This window comes from Phaenicophaeus curvirostris, chromosome 23 (genome assembly GCF_032191515.1).
Source record: "Phaenicophaeus curvirostris isolate KB17595 chromosome 23, BPBGC_Pcur_1.0, whole genome shotgun sequence".
Taxonomy (NCBI): domain Eukaryota; kingdom Metazoa; phylum Chordata; class Aves; order Cuculiformes; family Cuculidae; genus Phaenicophaeus; species Phaenicophaeus curvirostris.
Window position 1 is genome coordinate 5,930,945 of NC_091414.1, and position 22,349 is coordinate 5,953,293.

The window sequence follows — 22,349 nt, forward strand, 5'->3', positions numbered from 1 at the left end:
GTGCTAATGACCTTTTGTAGCTGGAGATGAGGACGTGGAGACCAGAGAGACAAGGATTGTGGGCAGATCTCCTGGGGCTGGTGTTACCAGTGCTGCCTTGGGTTACACGGAGCCACGGCCGCTGGTCATTGCACATTATCAGGACTTACCCAGGACGGGTCTAGCTCAGGCAGCTGCTACTTCTCTGAGACACTATGAGAACATTCGCTGGCTAGGAAAGCTGAGCTGCTCTACTTTCTATATTGTACAGTAGCTATGGATAAACCCAACTAGCAGCAGCATCCTATCCTTTCTCATCTGCAAGGTGCAGTTAGAGATAATTATTATATTTCACCTACTTACTGACAAATGCATCATGCTTACAATAATAAGCTGATCAGCGGCTCTGACTTTTTACACTCAGCATCTGAGTTGATTTTAAGTCATTCTGACTTTTAAATTAAATTATCTCATGCATAGAAACAAAAGATGCAGAAGAACACAGAAAGGATTCACAGTACTTCTTAACACGTATATATATATTAAGCTTTAAATCAAAACCAACTCTTTCCAGTTTTTTTATATGCACTCTATATGATGAAACAAACATAAGCACGGTCTAGCTCTTCCACACAGAGTGCTCTGCCCGTTATACAATTTCTGCTCTACTATGCTTCTTCCCTTTTAATCAAATACAGGTAGACTAGACTCTTTAACACAACACAAGCTGGCCATAGCACCATGGCTGAGCTGCCCTCCTTTATAAGTGAAGGAGTTCTAGTTTTGATACATTAGGAAGGAGGGAAAACGTATTATTTTGGGATCTTAGATGATCTTGTTCTCCAGGGCTTCGATCCTTTTGGCCACAGCTTCCAGTGAGCAAGGGTTAAGGGAAAAAAGCGACAGTGCCCATTAGTGATTCATTGCTCAAGTCCTCTCCTGGCTTGCAGAACAGCTAAAGAATAGAGCTGGGAGCAGGTAGCACAGGAATGCTGTCATAGAATCATAGAATAACCAGGTTGGAAGAGACCCACCAGATCATCAAGTCCAACCATTCCTATCAAACACTAAACCATGTCCCTCAGCACCTCGTCCACCTCTCCCTTAAACCCCTCCAGGGAAGGTGACTCAACCCCCTCCCTGGGCAGCCTCTGCCAGTGCCCAATGACCCTTTCTGTGAAAAGTTTTTTCCGAATGTTCAGCCTGAACCTCCCCTGGTGGAGCTTGAGGCCATTCCCTCTCGTCCTGTCCCCCGTCACTTGGGAGAAGAGCCCAGCGCCCTCCTCTCTACAACCTCCTTTCAGGTAGTTGGAGAGAGCAATGAAGTCTCCCTGGCTCTGGCATTTCCAGAACTGCTCAGGCTGATGAACTTTTATTAGAGGTAGGAAATGTCCATGCATGCTCACACGCACCTATAAATTTACTATAAGAGGAAGAGTAAAAAATGTGAGAATGATTGGAATGTGTTTGAATGGCTGACAGAGAAACCCTGACCTTGAGCAATGTGGGCAGCACAAAGAGTGGAGCAGAGTGTTTTTCTTAGAGTCATACAGTGTGTCTCAATTTTCTGCTCTTTTCACTAATTGCTTTTCATGATGTGCCTGGGAGCGGCAACCCACTGGGTGAGAACTACTGATTTACTCTGACCTTTGCATAACGTGTCGTGGATTTCACTCAATTTGAGTTAAAGAGTAGAAAATATACTGTGCCACTGATGTAGCAAAGCACAGAAACGTGTGAGTAAATTAGAATGCTGCCTTTGAAATTATATTCTCCCCTTATTCTGAACAATGAAAGATCTTTAACACTTTGTGAGTCCCTCCAAGGTTTCACTGATTCCTTGCTCCATAAGAAATCTGATTCCTATTCACAACTTGAATCTTTTTCTTTTCTCCTTCAATCACTTCTTAACAGTCTTTGTGCAATACGAATAAGTTCATATGGGATCCAACTCACCTCACCAGAGATGTTTGCAGTGAGCAGTTCCATGAGAGTCAATCTCTCATAACTGAGGTTTAGCTGGGTGGGAGAACTTGGATGTATCCCTGTGACTATTGAACCTACCCCTCTGACTTTATCCAGACCACCAACCAGAGGTGGTTTGTTGTAAAAAACCCTCTTTCTCTCCAACGTTATGGAGAAATTTAGGCAGCCAGCTTAGGTGTTTGCATTGTAGACTTTTACCATCAGAGTCCCATCCATGGGGCTTTAAGGACTAAGTGAATCAGCTGTATGTGCACACCAGTGGTTTCCCCTGTTCACAGTCCAGTGTCAGCCCCTGCTGCTCCCAGCTCTCATGTTCTAGGCTGCTTCACAGCGCCTGCAGCTCGCATGGGTAGCAGCAGCATCCCACGCATGAACTGTGCTTTCGAAAAACTGATCTAGGTCTTGGTGCCTACAGGTCATTGCTGCATTGCAGTGGTCTGACATATTCTACTCTGGCCCTATTGATTTTGATCTCTTTATTCTGTGTCAGACCAGTAGCTATGCACTCCAGCGCAGGGACTCTTCTTGCTATACACATTAATATACCAAGTGTTTTGTTTCCCAGGTTGGATGAGGCTTTGAGCAGCCTGATCCAGTGGGAGGGGTTGGAAATGGATGGTCTTTAAGGCCCCTTCCAACCCAAACCATTCTATGATTCTATGATTTTAGATGTTCTCACTGGTCCCTCTGAGGGACTGAACCCACTGAGTTCTGAATAGAGGCAGCTTCCAAAGGATATATTTCCGCTGCAATGAATTTATGAGGTCTTCTACTTTCGTCTGGAACTTCACAATAGATTTACATTCACATGGATCTTCCTCTGTGAATCAGAATATCGAGAAGGTGAGTTAAGTGGAATAAAAAAAAAATAGGATTAAATCAAAATTATAAGTGAAACAACGCAGTGCTTATTTTCTGTATCGCAAACATGAAGGAAATTGAAATAACATTCCTTCTAATTACCTGACTGACTACTTCTGGCTTTAACCTCAGATCACTAGAGAATCTCACATTTTTGTGCTACCTAGATTTCCAGTTTCCTAAAACCCCACTGACCTCTACTACTGATGCTTAAAGTTTGCCCCCAAAATTGAGATCTGCACAAATACAGTGCTCAAAGGAGTGTCTCTTTGCCAGTCCTCTTCCAAAGAGCATCACCTTGGAGGGCCAGGCTTTTTGCTGCTTATAGACTTCTGTGAAGAAAACTTTGGAGGCACCATTTACCCCCTGAGAGCCAGAACTTGTTTGAGCTTTGCTTCCACTCTCCATTTCAGAGTGATGCATGTTAATCAGTTTGCTAATGTACATCAATAATTCACATATGTTCTTCAAGAAAAATTAACGTAAACTGGAATAAGTGTAAAAGAGGGTGCTGAGTTGATCAGGAAAAGAAAGGAGGTGTTTGTAGGACCACAGTGAGTCTGCTCAACTGCCCAGAGAGTGGAAAGAGAAGGACTTTTAAAGGGAAAGTGCAGCACTTGCACAAAACCACAGCAGGATTAAACCAGTCACAAACAAACTAAAGCTGGATATCAAGAGAAAAATTCCAGCCATCTGTTGATAAAAACAAGCTGGCATTGAAAATCAAACAAATACAAATATTTTCTTTCCTTTCCTTTTGTTTTTAGACCCAAATGTTCAGATATTTACAAAAAGCGGTTTTTTTTTGCGAACAAGTACTTTTCCCAAAATGTATTCTTACTTTTTTTTTGAATGCTGACATCTAACTATATTTGCTTTCTCAAAAGGTACTTTTTTTTTGTGAATGGACTCCTACGTTTTAAACTAGCCATTGCAAAGAATGTCTATCTTGCAAGCCTGGCTCTCAGGCTTTGCAGACACAGGACTCTGCAGGGTGTTGTCCCTCTCAGACTTCCCCAGTAGGAAAGGAAGGTCCCATCTTTAGGGATCTGGAGGACAGGGCACTTGCCCAGCATGACCCTGGACATCTCTAGTGAAGCAAGGAACTGAATCTGATTTTCCTGAGGCTTCTAACTTCCCAAGTACTTTTCCTCTCTAATATACACTTAGGGAGAAAAACAGATAAGTCGCCTACTAATAACACCAATATTTACATGGCTATCTCTTGGTTTTGGTACAAATCACAGTGATAGAAATTGCTAAGCAAGGGAAAGAGGAGTTTAACATTTGGCAATGTGCATTATTTCATCCAGATGATGCTGTAGAGCATCTCTGCGTGCCATTAGAACAGTGGAGATCTCTGCGTTGTGCGGGGCCATGGGGCACACAAGAGCAGGTTTACACACTCATGGGATGTAGAGCTGAGCTTGGCAGAGCTCTCTTGGGAACTTGATGACCCACAGCAGAGCTGTGGAACTGGAAGGAATCGTTTGCTTATCAGGACACAGGAGCCTGAACACCTGGACTTGATAAGAGGATGCCAAGTTCCTGCTGAGCCTGGCAGCATAGATCTTGGAAGTACTGCAAGCTATTCAATGCCTTAAAAGACTTCTGAGTGCTGGGGATTCACTATGATCTGCCTGATCAAGCAGATGCATTGCAAAGGGCCAATGTTTCACAGGAGGCACGTGATTCCTTCAAACCCAAAATCTAAATTAACCGTGGTTATTTTTATCAAGTAATTTCTGGACATTCTTAAAATTTTATGTTATTTTTCACCTCCTCTTGTCACACTTGTCTCCAACTCAGTCCTCTCTCAGCCTTTGCTTCACCAGGCTACTCAAACGTGAGCAACTTAGCATTCATGTTTCCCAAATTTAGACACCTGTGAGTCATGTGGAAGGCACTACATTCTTATTTTAACTTGAAATGTGTCACCCCCGTGGTGCCAGTTTGACTGCAGAAGCAGCCAGTGGGTAGCGAGCTTCAACTCAAGTGTCCAGTTTTTGTGATGATCTTCAAATTAAGCCAAATAAATCAACCCTAAGCTTCTTTTTTAAGAGCAACTCTTCATTCCTTAAGTCACTTTTGGATATTCTCAGGACCTGGTACAGCCTGAATTCATCATTATTGAAAAAGGAAGAAAGACGGGCAGAAAGGTGGAAGAAAAGTGAAGCAGTTTGTGAGAAGAGGAGATGACTGGTGTAGGGTGGCTGTGGTTCGGGTAATTACCCAAAATGTTGATGTTTCATGGTCCTTCCAAGTACTCTGCAAATATGATACACTGAGAACACAGAGCTCTTTCTAACATCCATCTGAAGGGGCATTTTTGTATTTCTTCTTCCAGCCTTCGAACGCTGTGACTAAATCCCCCACTATCCCCGATCCCCCACTCTCACCAATGCAGATTTTCATTTGCAGCTTCTTCCCAATCTTGCTGATGGTTCTGAAGTCAGCCGTGTAGAAGTAGTGCTCGGCTACTGGTTCTGAAGCAATTTCCCTCAGCTCATCCTCAACGGCGTTGCCAACTCCTACAGCAAACATCCTAAAGCCTGTGAATGATGAGAGCGTGTCAGCTGAACAGCACGGAGCATCTTAGGCTTTGGTACCAATGCCCTGTCAGTTTGTACATCCTTGTTTATGTCCTGGACGCAGCCTCCACCTGGAACTCTAGATGTTAACTGGAAATTAAACCCTTTACCCTCACCTATAGATTTATTTCAACCAGGTCAAATAGGGTTCAAAGTATTTTTTGTAGGCAAAGTCTTACTAGAATTATCCAGACATGACCAGCACCACAAAAACAATCTTTTTGAGACACAAGAAAGGACAGATGATCATAACACCTTGACAGGATCATGCATCCAACTAATAGGGAAGAGATAACACAGCAAAAGGAAACAGTGGAAGTTTTCCCAACAGCCTGAAGCCGTCATTAATCAGCCTATGTAGCTGCAGATTCCCCTGTGCAATGGAGACCTGTGGTTCAGCAAAATTGGAGGCAAATCTCTTTCAAAAATTGCAACTCATACAGTCTGTAAGGAGCAACACACCCTGTGAGTTAAGAACATGCCCATGTATCATGCTTCACTGCCAAGGAATTGATCGGCCACCTCTGACTTAAACCTGTTTCTATTGACCTGAACTGCAGTTTTCCCCTTGTCTTCAGTGGCAACACCATTAACCCCTGCTTTAAATCACTTGTCTCTACTTGTGTGTCTAGACACAGGTAATACTCTCCACTCCTCCCCTTTTTTCTTTGTCTTTCCACCTCTGTATGTGTCAATTTTTTTGTTTTTTTCAAAGCTCAACTCAAAGGACAAGGCTGGGGTTAGAGCATCTTGTTATTTGTCCCAGTGCAATCACTTATGAGCAGGTGCTGGAGATCTCTGTGGGGATGAGAGAGAAGGAAGAAACAAGGCATAATGTTTTATCGTCACAAAGGAATAAATTGTATCGCTACAGTTTACGTGGACCTTTTGTTTTATAAGAGCTGAATGTCCACATAAGGTGTGAACATGCTTTGCAAACATCAGTTTTCCAGGAGCTTATACCTGACCTTGATTATTATGTGCTAGCCCTTAGTCCCATCTAGTGGTCAAGACTGAAGTTAAAAGAAAGTAAAGAATTTAGCAATTAATGAACGTTTTCACATAAGCTTCATCCATTTAACACAGAGATGTCAGAAGACTGGAAACTTCAACAGGTCAGCAAAGGGGCGGATCTCAAGATATTTATACTTTATCGTGTTTACACATACAAATATATCAATAAGCAGCACTTTCAATATTCCAGCAGAAGCTTCTTATTAGCGTGTCTGGATGTGTCTGGGATTTGGACAGGGTTGCCCCCTGCCTTGTTTATTGTTTTACTTCTTCATTTTCTTTTCCAGCCCTTAAGGGTGATATAGACAAGCCACACTTGGCCCTACAACTCCCACTATTCTGCAGGGGGCTCTCTGACGGTCATCTTTGCCTCACCATGAGCGCCAATGAAGCTGACCTGACTTTCATTATCAACATCAGACAAATCCTCAGCTTCTCCCTGAGGTTTTCTTCACATTTGTATGAAGCATGCTAGGCCAGTGTGCAGCCCCTACTCCATCCTGCCCAGCAGAGAGACCTCCAGAAGTCTTAGACCAAAGACACGGAGAGGCTCTGGGAATGAAAATGAGCAGCTGGGAAACCAGGATTTACATGAACCCCAGCCGGAGCTGCTCCAAGCTCTTTGTGAGTGTGCAAGGATAGTCAGGCAAAGTGACTCTATAGTAACATGTAAGAGACATCTCCAGGGAGTCATAGCCAGGTGGTTGATTCACCTTCCCTGGAGGTGTTTAAGGCACGGCTGGACGAGGTGCTGGGGGGCATGGTTTAGTGTTTGATAGGAATGGTTGGACTCGATGATCAGGTGGGTCTCTTCCAACCTGGTTATTCTGTGATTCTATGATTCTATGATCCTATATCAGGTGCGGTTCCTGGTCCAAGGGAGAAACAAGCCATGGGAATTCAGGAGACCTACCTAAGTCTTTGGCTTTCTTAGCAGCATCAGTGATGTAATCTTGTGACCGTCCATCAGTGAAGACTATGCCCACCTTGGGGACCCCAGGCCTAGCTCCATTGACGATGGAAAAGGAACTGTCAACGAGGTACTTCAGAGCCTGGCCCGTCATTGTTCCCTTCTCCATGTAGGCCATTTTCTTGACTGCTGCTTTGATGTCCTTCTTGTTCTTGAACTGCCCCAGTGGAAACTCCTGTCTGACAGAACTGGAGTACTGGACCAGGCCAACTTGGGCCTGTTTGTCTGACACTTCCAGCGAGTCCACAATTTGGTTGATAAATTTCTTCACCAGCTCAAAGTTCTCAGGCCTTACGCTCTTGGAGCCATCGATCAGGAAAACAAGATCCAGAGCAGATCCTGACCCACCACTGCAAGCTGAAGCAAAATACGAGAAGAGGGCAAAAGAAGACAACAACTAAGACCTCAATTAATTATGTAGAAAAAGATGACCCTAGTTTCATTTTATTGCTAATGTAATAGAGTTAATCAGTCAAAATTCAACAGGAGTTCACACTAATGTTTTCAAATTACTTCTTGGTTGTAAGTGCATGGTTTCCTTTTCTACCTTTTCTGAACAGAACAAATCTACTCTTTCTCAGCCCCATCCACCTTACAACTGCAGATCACAGCTCGGCTCAGTGCGAATGAAAATCATTACATACCGCTGCAGGTCTTCCCATCGCTGTTCAGCGTGAAACCCTCTTTACAAGCACACTTGTAGGTTCCTGGGGTGCTGATACAGATCTGCTCACAGTCGTGGTCTCCGGTGGCGCACAGGTCTGATACCACTGTAAGCAAAGGTGTGTATTAAATCACAGACTGCCAAAGCTTCTCAACCCAGACCCTGCTCAGCCTACGCACAAATTGTGGTGTTTGTCCCACACTAAACCCACTCTGCAGCCAGATAAAGCAGCTCAAGTCATTACTCTTGGATAGTGACTGAGATTAAAGAGGCAAAGAGACATTTTCAAAGGTCTCTGGACTCCAAAGCACAGTCAGGGCTAGGAATAGTCTCCCTACTGAGGGCAAACCCCATCCTTCTGGTGAGCATCTCATAATACACTTCATTCTCCAAAGCTACTGAATGAGGTCTGGTTTCCAACCTACCATCTGGGCTGGCCAACTCCATTTTTTTTCCAGCACAATTATGATTAGTGAGTTCAGCTCCATGAACAGTTGTCTTTTCTGGATGAGATTCATGTCCAAACATAGTTGGAATTCACTTCAGAGCTACCTATGCGCATGCAGCTTTCAGATTTGCTCTCTACAAACATTTCTGCCTGCTGATGTTAATGTGGATCTGACTCCTGAGATGCTGTGCAAACAGAAGCCGGATGGCAGCATTCTGAGCCAGCAGTGTTCAGTGACTGACAACACTGTCACAGCTACAGCAATGATGATGGAAACCAAACTTAAAAGTAAACAGATTTGGTTGAAGCAAATTAATTTACAAAAACGAGGGAAATCTGTGCAGAAAACGGAGCATTTCTGGTTCTATCATAATGATGGGAAATGGTGCAAATTCTTTCAAAGGTAAGGGGCTTCTACTGATTGTTTCAAGGTTTTGTGGTCTACTCTGTGTGTATTTTGCTCTTCTCCTGACCTTTCCAATTCACACGTGTGCGGATTGTGCCAGTGTAGGTCTTTCCAGCACATATGTAGCTCACATCACTAGGAATATTACTACCCATGCATGGCTGTAACATGGAGTTGAGTTCTCTGAAGCTTTCAGAGACCTAATTATCTAACTAACTGACTATTACCTAACTATTATCAACTGGATCTTCTAAGGTCTCCCTTTTCCCATGTAGTTCTTGAGCCTGGGCAGTGCTGCACAGTTCTTCCTGCTGTCAGTACCCACTAACAGCGCTTTGCAATAGCAGGTGGTGTTTGGGTACATCTCTGAGGATGGTTTTGTGCAGCTGCTTGCATAGCACGATAACAGCCCGCTTGGCAGTTAATATGGTGCTATTCTCTGTTATCTATAATAACCCTTAGCACAGCACTTCCCTTGGATACATCTCTGAGGGTTTTTACCATGGGGAGAACTTTGTCATCTATGCGTTACAAATTTGAAAGGCAAGACATACAAAAGATTTTTTTTTCCCTTTATCATTTTGAATGACACCAATGCCAGAACTTCAAAACGCATTGTCAGGCCTCTCCACCTCTGGCTGATGGCTGGCTCCAGGGCAGCCAACATGAACTCCCACAAATATCCATGCCTCAAATTCCACCTTCTTAAAGCTTGTATCTATCCCCTCTTTAATATGTAGTATTTGTTCCCTTCTTCTATGGGAGCTTGGTACACCTGATTATAATACATGACTCACTTCATACTCCAAATTTTCCTCCTTCCTACAAAGGAAGGAATTTTCCTTGACGAAAATCTGCTCACCCCCATCATTTTCAGCCTGAAAGTTGAATCATGAGATTTTACACCTCTTGAAGCAATTGGTCTCGGAGAGTTTTCCAGGTCCATCTGTGTGTACGTGTTTGCGATGCCTTTGCCGTGGGCACCGCGGGGCATCACACTTTTTAAAAAGTGTCGCTATACATCTGTGCTTTGACAGGATGGGCGTGCGAAACCCCCACGTCTCTCTCGCTGACACAGAAAATGGGTATTTATAGACCGTCTCCTACTGGCTTGTGGGTACGTTTGAAAGTAACAAAGCGTTCTTACCGCTTGATGTAGAAGTGAATATGCGTTTGTAGGATAGTCAGGCTCTTTTTATATGCTGTGCAGAAAGGAATCAGATACTGCACCAGCCGGGGGAGGTTCCTGCCTCACAAGCCTTGCAGAAACAACAGTAAAGATGGTTCAGACTCTAGCAGGGAAGTGAAACCATCCCTTGCCCCAGTGGGGATTTGAAAGAAAATACTGGTGGGGGAAATTACAGGCCAGATTCTCAGGATTGGCTACATAGGCTTAAACACCAGGACAATGATTTAGCTATCTAAAGATCATGTTTTCCAGGTTCTTTTTCCATGCCTCAAGTCGTACATGGGTGATGGTTACAAACCCTTCTGTGCCAATGAAGTCTGGAGCCTTCTCTAGCTAAAACCTGAAATTCCCTACCCAAAACCTGTATTTCTTGCAAAGCAACTTCAAAGAGCATTTGCCTTCCATTCTGCTTCGTGATTCTGCAGACCCATGTGCTTGGAACAAGGAAGCAGATGGATGAAGGATAATCACACATGAAATGGATGAAAGAGCTGGGGTTGTTTAGCCTGGAGAAGAGGAGGCTGAGGGGAGACCTCATTGCTCTCTACAACTCCCTGAAAGGAGGTTGTGGAGAGGAGGGAGCTGGGCTCTTCTCTCAAGTGTCAGGGGACAGGACGAGAGGGAATGGCCTCAAGCTCCACCAGGGGAGGTTCAGGCTGAACATCAGGAAAAACTTTTTCACAGAAAGGGTCACTGGGCACTGCAGAGGCTGCCCAGGGAGAGGGTTGAGTCACCTTCCCTGGAGGGGTTTAAGGGACGTGTGGATGAGGTGCTGAGGGACATGGTTTAGTGATTGATGGGAATGGTTGGACTCAATGATCCTGTGGGTCTTTTCCAACCTGGTGATTCTATGATTCTCTGATCCTATGATTCTATAAAACGCTTGCTGGCAGCCACTTGTAACCCAGGGTCATGGCAGGAACTTACCACAGAAAGCTTCTTTAAACTTGTGGGTCAGCTTCTCTATGACACTGTAGCTCTCCACATAGTCCACGTGATCGTCCAGGGGCTCGCTAGCAATTTGCCGCAGTGTGTGCATGTCCACCCGGCCAACTCCGATGGCGAAGATCTCAATGCCAGCTGCTCTGGCCCTGGCTGACACATCCTGCACTCCATCCTGGGGACGTCCATCGGTCACAACGATTGCCACCTACGCAAAGAAGGGCAGAGGCAAGCGTACACTTGAACAGAAGCTAAGATCACTATTGCTGGTGGAATGGGCTGGGTTAGTAAAGACGGCTTCACCTTTCTCAAATTAAAGGGAAATGCCACACCCTCCTCTCCCTCTTCTCATTCTTCTAGAGATGACACAAGACATTCTTTTATGTGGGATTTGTTTCTTTTTGAGCTGAAAGTGTTAAACTGCCAGGGACCTGACGGATTTAATTAAGGGACAACTGGTGCATCTTGCCCCTAAGGAGACCAAAGTAAAGGTTATGTTCTTCACAAGCAAACTAATGCTCAAACCAGACTCTAACTGCCTTCATGAACCCCCAGCTGACAGTAAGGACAACTCTAACTCAGTATGGGACACTAAAGAATCTCAGGAAATGCCATGGAAGCATCATGAGATGGAGGCTTTTTCCCATTTTATAGATGGAAAAGCTGAAGCAGAGAGAGAGGGGAAGAGATCTGCCTAGTATCACAGTGTGTGTCAGTGCCTGCCATGACTCCCTGTTCCACAAGAAAGAGCAGAGATGAAATCCTACCCCTACTAACAAGAGCATTGAAATAACAGATGATTTAAATGGGAACTGGGTTTCACCCTGGGTTAGATGGAGCCCTGAACCAGTGCAAAGCCTTTGAGGGTCCTGTGACCATTGCTACATTGCCCATTTTCCTCTTTATTTTTCTTCTGATAAGTGACATTGTCACAAAAATCTTCTTTTTTGTTCTTTGCCAGTTCATCTGCTCCTGCCCCTTTTCCTTGCAGCTGTTTTGTTGTGACACCACTGTCATCTCCAAAGCAAATGATTCGGGTATAATGCAATATGGAGAAATATAATCAGCAGGAGCAGGTGAGCTACTAAGCTGAAAAAAAACTCCACATCACAGGGAAATAACCTCAGTAATGCAGAAAGTAAAGAAACATCAGACAAAAAAAGGTAGGAAAAAGTCTGGCAGCAGGGTTTGAATGAGCAATTGTCTGGTCATTATGGCAGTATTTGCTGTTCTCCTCTATACCGTGTGTGCACTCCATCTTTCTGAAGAGAAAATCGGATCCACCAGGTGCTCAGTTAGGAGAGTGTAGTGACTGTTTTACATCCTCAGACAGGAGAAAAGTCATCTCAGGTAAGGTCAGGAGTGGGGTTCCCTGCCCCATGCATCCAAGGGGCTTTGGCCATGCAGGTGAGGTGGCTCCTTCCCCCTCTGCCTGCCCTGAGTCACAGACTCAATAGAATTGTTTGGTTGGAAAAGACCTTCGACGTCATCGAGTCCAACTGTACCTGTCCACTACTAAACTATATCCCTGAGAACCTCACCTACCTGTCTTTTAAATACCTCCAGGGATGGTGGATCCACCTCTGTCCTGGGCAGCCTCTGCCAGTGCTTGAGAACTGTTTTGATTATGAATGCTGCAAGTATCAGCCCCAGAGCAATACTGCGATACCGAAGTGATCTGCTGCCCCATTCAGAGCTTTCTTTCTATGCAAAAGGTGGGTGAATCTGGAGAAATGTAGAGCTTCTCAACCAGGTGATGGTCGTTCAGTTCAGGTGTTCATCTGCCCTTCCTAAGGGCTCCAAAATGAAAAATTCCTGGTGGCATCAGAATTCTGTAACTGGCTGCTTCCAAGGGAAAAAAAGTAAATAAATGCAAGTAATTCTCTTCTGCTCATAGCCAGAATAAATATAAGTGTCACCTATGGCAGATGTCAGCGTGTGCCTGAAAGGGAATGAACAGGAAAGCCAAAGTCTGATGGAAAGGAGCACTCGGGTTGTTTCTGGACCAGCAGCCAAGCCAAGATGTGGATCCAGCCATGCAATCGTGCTTTCTGCCAGGAGAGAGAGCCCTCGACTCAGGCACTCAGCAACTCTGCTTTCTGCACACAGGCAGCAGCTCTGAGATGGGAGCTGCCAATTAGAGCTTATCAAAAGCCAACCTGTCAGGGAACAAGATACATTATCACGTACCTTCTGTGAACACCACCACCCTGTGAACAGGTTTCTTTCAGAAGCTGCACATCTTTCTCTCAGTGTTTGTCAAAGGATGGAGGTGTGTGTCCTCCTGGCCCTTCTCTGTCTAAACAAAGTGATTCTCTGAGTTTAATCAGTTCCTTCAGTTCTGCACCTCCAGGGTGGCATCTTCACATAGACTTGAACCCCAGAAACGACTCTGGAGGTGTCTGGTGGCAGTTCCCATGTCTGGATCTGGTGGGGAAGATCTTCATTATGGGTCCGTGTGAATATCTACTACAGAGCACTCAAAATTCATATTGTTTCTGACCTACTGTTGGAGAGAACAAAGCTCGGAGATGCAAAGACTCCAGATCAGGCATCAGAAATTAATCAGTGACCCTGTGGCTAAAATGAACGTAACAATGAGTCAGACCAAGTGCCAACCAGCCAGGAGCCTGTCTGTGACCTTGACCAGGATCAAGTGCTTACAAAAAGAGTGTAAGAAATAGAACAAGTATAAAGTGATCTTCCCATCATATGCAGTCATCTTGATAATCAGGAAATCTTGATTTTATTCCCAGGATTCTCCCTCTAGTCTTTGCCAGTCTGAGGCAGTGATGAAACTCACTGCCTAAAAACTCACTGCATAAAAAAGGTGTCCTTGGTAATCAGGGTTTTGGTTGGACTTGATGATCTTAAACGTCTTTTCTAACCTAAATGATTCTGTGATTCATTTTTATTTTTACAAACCTCCTCCAGTTTCAGGATCTCTGTAATTCTCTGTGTTATGACCTTGTCTCGTAGTCCTGGTATGTGCCTAGTTTGGTAAAGAGATTGGAAGACAGGAGCAACCGCTACAGCCGGGACAGGTTGCCACTGTTCTGCGTGGAGGGCTTGTGTTAGACTCAGCAGGTACCCGTGTGAGGAGAATTAAGGAAGGGTGAATGCTTTTGCTGTCTCAGAGAGCTGAGCAGGATCTCTGCCCTAAGGAAACTCAGAAACTTTGTTTTTTCAAGGGCAAACTCTTACTCATTTTAACCACAACCTTTCATTTTCCTGTGAATTCCTAACTTTTTGGATCCTTCCTGTGCTGCTTCTGTTGCATCAAAATCCCCCACGTTCTCTTGACACAATTTATTCTTGGTTAACTAAGACACCGGAGCATTCACAGCATCCCTGGGTATCTGTATTTCAGAGTTGCCATGTGTAGGCAACCCAGCAGCTAATGAGGTGGTGGTGTCTCATTATGCAGTGTGCAACGTGAACATTGCAGCAGCCTGAAAGGAGAATTGGACAGAAAGTTGAATAAGCCCTTGATTTTCTCAGCAATTTGACAATCTATTTGTTGTTTCTCCTAAAGAAAGATAAAAGTAATTGGGCACCCCCGTAGGTTTTGATAATGGTATAAGCAGACTTGACTCTGAGCTCCTGCAGAAACAAATAGTGCTTTTCCCTGTCCTGGGGTGACATTTGCTGCACAGAGCACAGCCAGACTGGATGATCTTGTGATGCTTTGACCAGAGTCCCACATGACTGACAATCATAGCATGGATTTTCACAAGGTTTTGCTGGATTTCTGCTGTTTGCAAGGAGCAAGGACCATACCCAAGGTTTCTGGACGGCTGACCTCCCTAAATTACTGCACGACCTGTTCGTCTTCCGAAGCAGATGATGGAGCCACCACGAGCAGCATGAGGGGCACAGATGGGAAAAGTTTGCTGGACTTCAAGGCATCATGGAAAAAAGAAAAACAGTAACCAGGAAAATGAGAAATGCAAATGGTTCTGGAGTCTCCCAACTTGGAGGTATTCAAAAGCCACAGTCCTGGGCAACCCGCTCCAGGGGAACCTCCTTGAGCAGGGAGTCTTTGTCCATATCACCTCCAGAGGTCCCTTCCAACCTCAGCATTTCTGTGATTCTGTCTCTTTGACCAGGTCCAGGGTGGAAGGAAAGAGGTAAAAGCCTGTAGTGATTTTATTATTCTTCTTTTTCAATGCCTAAGATAATGAAAAAGACCGAAACTATTCTTCAGCTCTTTTAGATGTCCAGAAAATAAATGAGGTTTCAGGGAGATACTGCAACTTCAGAGTTCTTTGCACCACTTTCCTCCAAAACTTTGATGCTTTAGCCATGCTACTGCAGTGATTTTGATTTTTTTGGAAGTGTTTGGATATTTAAACGTAAAACTTGTTTGGTAACTTAGGAGGGCATAGCAGCTCTTATGCATATTGAGACGACAGGAAAACACAAGAACTGCAAGAGCATGTTGAGTAAGTTGTCTAGCAGCCCAGCTGTAGAGTAGACAAGAGCAGGGAAGCAGTGCATGAGGAAAGAGGTTACTTAGATGGTGTGGAAGAGATTAATTATATAAAGACCCAGGCATTTTCATAGGCAGCTCAGTGAAAATGTCTCTTCAATCTACAGGAATGGTCAATGCTGTGTGTAAGGTGTCAGGCTGTTAAGAAAAGAAATAGAGACTAATACGGAAAGTATTATAAGAGTATTGTATAAATCAGGTCCGAGTCCCAGTCTTGACCTAAATATAGTCACCTTTTCCTAAAATAGACAATTGGGAATTAAATAAAGGCAGGAGAAAATAAAGAAAAATGGTCTGAGGGTTGTGAATGGATTGGGTAGCTGCCCTAGAGGAAAATGGACATGAAAATGACCCATTATTTGTTCTATTTGAAAGGTAAAGAATAAGAAAACCAACGAAATCAAAGGGACCTGCCTTCACGCAACAAACTGGAAATGAGACCCCACCTTCAGGATCCTTCATTCATAACCCAGGTTCTGTTCTAGGCACAACGGATTTTAAAGCTCTTTACTAAAAAATAATGTTATAATACTAAAAATGCCTTTCATTTTTTGCAATGATTTTTTCCAGTGAACCTCAAAGAATTTGACGAACAAACATGATATGATTTTAAATAAAAAGCCATAGCAATTAGGTCTCTGAGATCCCCTGTGAGAGCCGGGCTATTAGATTTTGCACCAGGTGACTCCTAAACTTGATTAATGATGTGATCATGATAGCTCATCAGATGAGCTCCTCTCTCAGGCAATGATGAGCTCCTCTCTCATCCCTGGAGTTATTTAGAAGACGTGTACATGTGGCACCTAAGGACGTGGTTTAGGGGTAGGCTTGGCAGTGTTTGGTTTCTGGTTAAACTCAATAACCCTCAAGATCCTTTCCAACCTAAATGATTCTGTGATTCTATGACACAGAATCTATGAGCCCCACAATAAGGGACCATGTGAGGATGGATTCATGCACATTTGCAAGTTGCTTATAATTCAGCAAAGAGAGGGAACTTGCAGGGCATTTAACTGCATCATGCATTTAATTCCATCAGCCACATTTTCAGAGATACTTTGTTGACTGCAGACCAGCTGAGCATTCAGGTTGCTGATTTTTGGTATTGACAGACCTTTACTTGTACCTATTTTTCACTTTTCAGTGTTATTTTTGATTTGGCATCCCTGGGCATCTTTTCCATGTTCTGCTCAGCCCTCCCTACAGCATTACTAGCAGCAATGGAAATGGAAAGGGACTGATGTTCAAAAATGTTATAATCAGGAGAAAAATCCCGGGCTGCTTTGCTCCAGCTGCCAGTCTTTTGTCCAGCTGGTGTAAAGGTTTAGCCACCTGCAAATGCCTTTGCTTATTTTTCTGATCCAGTCTCATAGCAGACAGCCAGTGCAGCTGGCATGGGACACAAGGATCTTGGAAGTGTGTTCACAATGTTTAGCTAAAACACATGTTGTTGAGAACTGAGAGAGTTGGGGTTGTTCAACCTGGAGAAGAGAAGGCTCCAGGGAGAACTTAGAGCAGCTTCCAGTACTGGAAGGGACTCCAGGAAAGCTGGGGAGGGGCTCTTGATCAGGGAGGGCAGGGATAGGATGAAGGGGAATGGTTTTCAGCTGAAAGAGGCGAGACTGAGACGAGATGTTAGGAAGAAATGTTTTGCTGTGGGGGTAGGGAGGCCCTGGCCCAGGTTACCCAGAGCAGGGGTGGCTGCCCCATCCCTGGAGGGGTTCAAGGCCAGGTTGGATGGGGCTTGGAGCCCCTGATCCAGTGGGAGGTGTCCCTGCCCATGGCAGGGGGTGGGACTGGATGGGCTTTGAGGTCTCTTCCAACCCAAACCATTCCATGATTTTCTCCACACTCAGAAGGGAGTTTTTCTGTTAACCATCTCTGGGTTTAGGTTTAGTTACATTCATGGTCGAATCCAAAGTGATGAGCAAGGTATTTGGGGAAGGACTTTTTAAAGAATGAGCCTCTTGGACTAGGAATGTGGATCAGGAGCAGTGATGCCCTTTACAACCATGTGTAGAATTAAGCTGATCTACCACAGCCCTAAATGCTAAATGGTCAATAAAGTCTGTTTACCTGAAGAGAATACCTCGAATGGAGAACAGAGCCATCAGCAGTCTCTGAAAAACTGGAAGAGAAGTGGAGGACACTGAAACAGCTCTTTGCTTTGTACCTGCCTCTGAAAGGGGCCATTTCAAAGGAAACTTAAAGCAGTTCATCTCACTTTTACTATGGTGGATTCTGAAACATTTTTATTAGTATATTTTGGGAAGATGAGCATTGTTCATGGCTGAAATCATCATCTCACTGGGAGCAGGAAACCATGTCCCAGAGGACAGACACTCCAGGCAGAGAGAAGAGCTAGTGAAGCTGAATTAAATTTACCCTGACAACTTCTAGCCAGCCCTGCTCAAATCAAAGCTGAGCTCTCTTTTCAAGATGAGTTGTGAGGTTCCCACCTCCTAAAGGTTTTCCACCTTTGGCAATTAACTCTGGCTTGGCCCCACACACTGAAAGCACAGAGAAATTCACCTTTCCTCCTTTGCTGATTTTTCCAATCACTCCATCATGAGCCACACGAAAGAAGGAGCATCTGAGAAATGAATCATTTGCTTACCTTATTAAAATTGGGAGACCTCACCCTGGCCCCTTCTGAGTCACTAAAAGCCCGGCTAATGGCAAACTGGATAGCCAGACCAGTCATGGTCCCAGTGGAAAGTGGTTCTATCTTCCGGACTGCTTGCAGGAGTCCCGCTTTGGTTTGGTGGGTCTTGAGGGAGAATTCATTCTTGACAGCACTGGCATAATTGATCACACCCACCCGGGTGGAGTTTGGGCCCACGTCCAGCCCCTCAATCACCCGGGACATGAAGACTTTGACTTTCTCAAACTCCTGTGGGCGCACGCTCCGAGAGCTGTCGATGATGAACACCAAATCGGTGGGCTTGGTTCTACACAGGGTGCCTGGAAAGAAGAAGGAGGGAGCAGAAAAATAAAAAAAGAAGAAGAAGAGAAAAGCACACTAGAAGGGAGAAGGTGGTCTTCTTCGAGCAGCGGCTGAGGCTAGAGGACCTGCAGCTTCAATCTTTTCTCTCTCTGTCAGAAAGGCCCAATGAGACCACTTTAACCTAATAGTTCTGTGTGTTCTTTTTCCTTTCATAGGAAAGTGTCTGCAAGAAAAGCACAGTTATGGGTTGACAACGTGTATTTCTGAAGGAGTGAGTTGATGAGGTAGCAGCGCTGCACTCGTGGGAGCAGGATACCCTCTGTCACCCCAGGCTACTGCTAACGTCTACATGAAACATGATTCACTTAAGGCAGAAGTGAGGGAGGAATAAAGACATGAACCGAAGCCTGCGTGTGCACTTCTGCATCAAACCCACTCTCGAAAGGAGATATTGCATTTTGGACATGGATAAGCAATCCGCATGGATGTTAATTAATGAGATTATATCTTTGTCATGCGTGACCAGAAGCTGGCATGAAACTCAGCCGCGCAGATTCAGTGGTGAATCGAGGCCCCAAATCAACCGACCAACCCAACGTGAACCGGGCTTGTGTTTTTCAGCTGGCGGCACTAATAATGAAATTCTGTAACACAGCAACCACCAGCGCTGTTTTATTCCTGAGAGCTGGTGAGGAAGGATGCAACAGAGAGATGCAGAACCACACAGTTGTTAGTTAATCTCTACAACCCCATAGTAAGACACAAATTTCCACTGTAAAAAGTAAACGGCACAAACAGGAAGCATTAGTGATGCAAAGAGCTGGGTAATTTTTTCTAGTTTCTCATTTGCATGCCACTTTCCATCCTAATTTTCAACTGTGGCGAAATATAAAAAGGAATGACATTTTTTATTATTTTCTAAATGAATTGTCCTGTTTTCCCCACCAGATCTATAGCATTCTGTCCTTTTAATTTTTTCCTGTCATTTAACCTGTCTCTGTAGGGGCATCAAGTGCTCTGTTAATGTTTGATTTCTACAGAAAGGGGCCATATAGGTTATATCATAAAGGAGATTTCTGTGGACAGATTTTTAAATGTGAGTTCTTGGGCCAACAAATCTGTTCCAAATTATGACATAAATATTACATCTAGTCTTCAGTGTGAAGTCTAATGGAGCTTTCAGGCTTTCAAACAGATGAAAATAAATATCCTGTGATATATCCATAAAGAGTATAATCAGGTTAGTTTCCTGAGAGACACTAATACTGAATTTGCTTCTGGCTCTCAAAAAGACATCTCTAAAAGCCGCTGTGTGTTGAAGGGAAGCTGGCACTGGTTACTTGGTCAGATGCTCTAGTTCCCACTAAAACGCCATGTAACCTTTTCCCATGTGGGTAACTTTTGCTTTGTCACCATAATTCATTGCAGATGAAGGAAAAACTCTGCTGTCAGTCCATCTACAGTATTGCAGATCCTTTAATCAGGGGCTGGCTGTGCCCATTTAACAGGTGAGAAATGAAGGTCTAGAGAAAAGCTCTAAGTCTTGCAATCAGTTCTTCTAGAAATTAAGCACATATTCCCCTTTGCCACTGTAGCTAATGAATCATGTCTGGGTTTATTTTTTCAGGAATAGCTGAACCTCCTGCACTGTTTTAGCAGAAAATATCTCTTAAGGCACCTTTGCCATATTCATTAAAAGAATGGGAAACTTGCCTAGTAATTCCGAATTAAAAGGTGTTTATTTTAGGAATAAGTAGAGCTGCATTGAATGACTTGTCTGTTTAGTTTCCTGACTTGGGTAGTGCTCAGTTGTTCTGCAGCAAAGACAGCTCTTCCTTTCCAAATTGCTAAGGAGAAACTGGTCAGTGCATTAGAAAACGCTTGTCATAAGCAACAGCTAAGCCTGCAGTCACTGTCACGCCTGTTTTCCAGCTATCAGTCTGCCCAGGTATGTGCATTATGCACCATCATAAGATCATCCAAGCATTTTTAAAACCCAGCAGTAATTTTTGCCTTGGCCACCTCTCCTGCAGAGAGTTCTCCAGGCTGGTGGGAGCCCCCAGCACCAACATATCCCTGGCAGAGGAAAGATGCTTCCCCGCTACCAGATCCACCAGCCCTTTGGGTTTGGTATTTGCTGGCACTAGTTGCAGACTAGAAGTAAGAGACCGTGCAGTCTAAAGATCAGGCAGCGTATCTCCCATCTGGCTGCTCTACACCCTCCTTGGAAGGACAAACAGAGTATGATTCCGCTCAGGAATGGGTGAAGCAAAACGTAGGAAAGGCCCTTCCTCAGAAACCTGACCCAGACCTTCCCACTCGGTGAGGTTAACCAGATCTCGAGGCATCTGGCCAACTCCCCCTCGAGCCCCTAGCCCTCTGCAGAGGAGAGAAGCAGCTCTGGAAGGCAGAGGAGAGCCCTGTTCCTGCCTGAGCATCCTCCAGCCAACAAAGCAAACCTCGAGGCTGCTGCTATGCTGGGCGATAGGGCTGACCTGATACCACCTTTGCCGTGCCTCTGTGCAGACCTCCCACTGTTTCTCTAAAGCAAAGTAACAGGCAGAAGCAAACACATGCCCAGGTTTCACAGCCTTGGGAAAATATTTGAGAAAGCTCCTTTGCTTCTCTGACTGATGTTGGGTACTTTTTCCTTCATCTCCTTCTCAGTTCCAAAGCAGGGTGGAGGCAAGGAGGTAGAGAACCAACACCGTGCATCCCACCACCGAGCTCCCCACTTACCTCTTGGCTGGGGAGGTGTCCCAGAAACTCCATAGCTCTGGAAGAGAAGCAGCAGAGAGAGCAGCAAGGCAGAGAAAATCCTGTCCATGGTTGCAGAGGAGCTGGAGGCTCGATGCGAAGTGGCAAGCGAGAACCTTGGCCCAGAGGTATTAACCTACCCTTCTTCGGGGAGGCATGGGGCCAACCCCTGACACGTGTGAAGTGCTGGAGGGGGGCACCGAGGAGAGAGGGACAAGCAAGGACTAGGAGAAAATATTGCACCAAGGTGGGGAGGGGGAGGATGGCGAGTCCTGCCAGCCCCCATGCCCTCCACAATGGCCTCATTGCTGGCGAAGGGGCCGGGAAGCTATAAAGAGACCCGCAGCGGGCGTGGTATGTGGGGAATCTGGGACCGTAACAGTGGGAGCAGTGAAACCAGCCCTGGGGAACTGGGGTTGACCTGTCAATCTCCAGCTCCCATCTGCAGATCCTGGACTTTGCCACAGTAAGCAAACAGTCTGTGGTGTGTCAGTCTTGTGTCCTTCCTCCGGCAGAGCCCAGGGAGGCGGCGATGGTGGGAGGGGGAGGTGGGAATAAGGGCACACAAATCATCTCTCAATCCCTGCCTTTGGAAACCAGCCTCTGGGATCAGGGGGCTTTGCTTCCTTGGCTTCATTTGTGGGTGAACGCTCGGTTGCAGGAGGAAGGAAGAGGAAGAGGAGAGCAAGGCTTGGGGAGGCACAGGGGAAATCATGGGATGCAGAACAAATTTCTTCCTGCAGGAAACAGTTACTTCTCTGTGAGGCTGTGCCCCCCTGTACAGGAGAGCAAGGAGGGAAAGAACAAACTCAGGAGCCTCAACTAGCTAGATGAATAGACAAGAAACTCAGGGTCGATCGGCAGAGTAGAATTTTGATTTATATTTTACAGCACAGCGCTCAGGTCTGTACACACAAGGGAGATCCAGCTCCTGCCACAAAAAGCCCAAAATCTAAATCAACAAATAAGACTGAGGGTGCTGCAAGTGAGCAGGAATTGAATGCTTTCTTTACGGAAGAGCAGCAGGGAGGTTTGGTACTAGATAAAGGTGAATTTAATGATGGGCTCATCACGTAAAGGTGGATTTAATGATGGGCTCATCA

General features: G+C 45.0%; 1 protein-coding gene across 1 annotated transcript; it reads right to left on the bottom strand.

Moving 5' to 3' along the window:
- Nucleotides 1–2,630: 2,630 nt before the first annotated feature.
- Nucleotides 2,631–21,518, bottom strand: MATN1 (matrilin 1). The gene is made up of 7 exons (XM_069875450.1): nt 21,229–21,518; nt 18,160–18,506; nt 11,036–11,258; nt 8,046–8,171; nt 7,345–7,758; nt 5,226–5,378; nt 2,631–2,785 (listed from the first exon to the last, which is right to left on the bottom strand). Exons 1-7 carry the CDS (start codon nt 21,314–21,316, stop codon nt 2,631–2,633), a joined length of 1,506 nt encoding a protein of 501 aa, XP_069731551.1. The 5' UTR covers nt 21,317–21,518.
- Between the last annotated feature and the right edge of the window lie 831 nt (nt 21,519–22,349).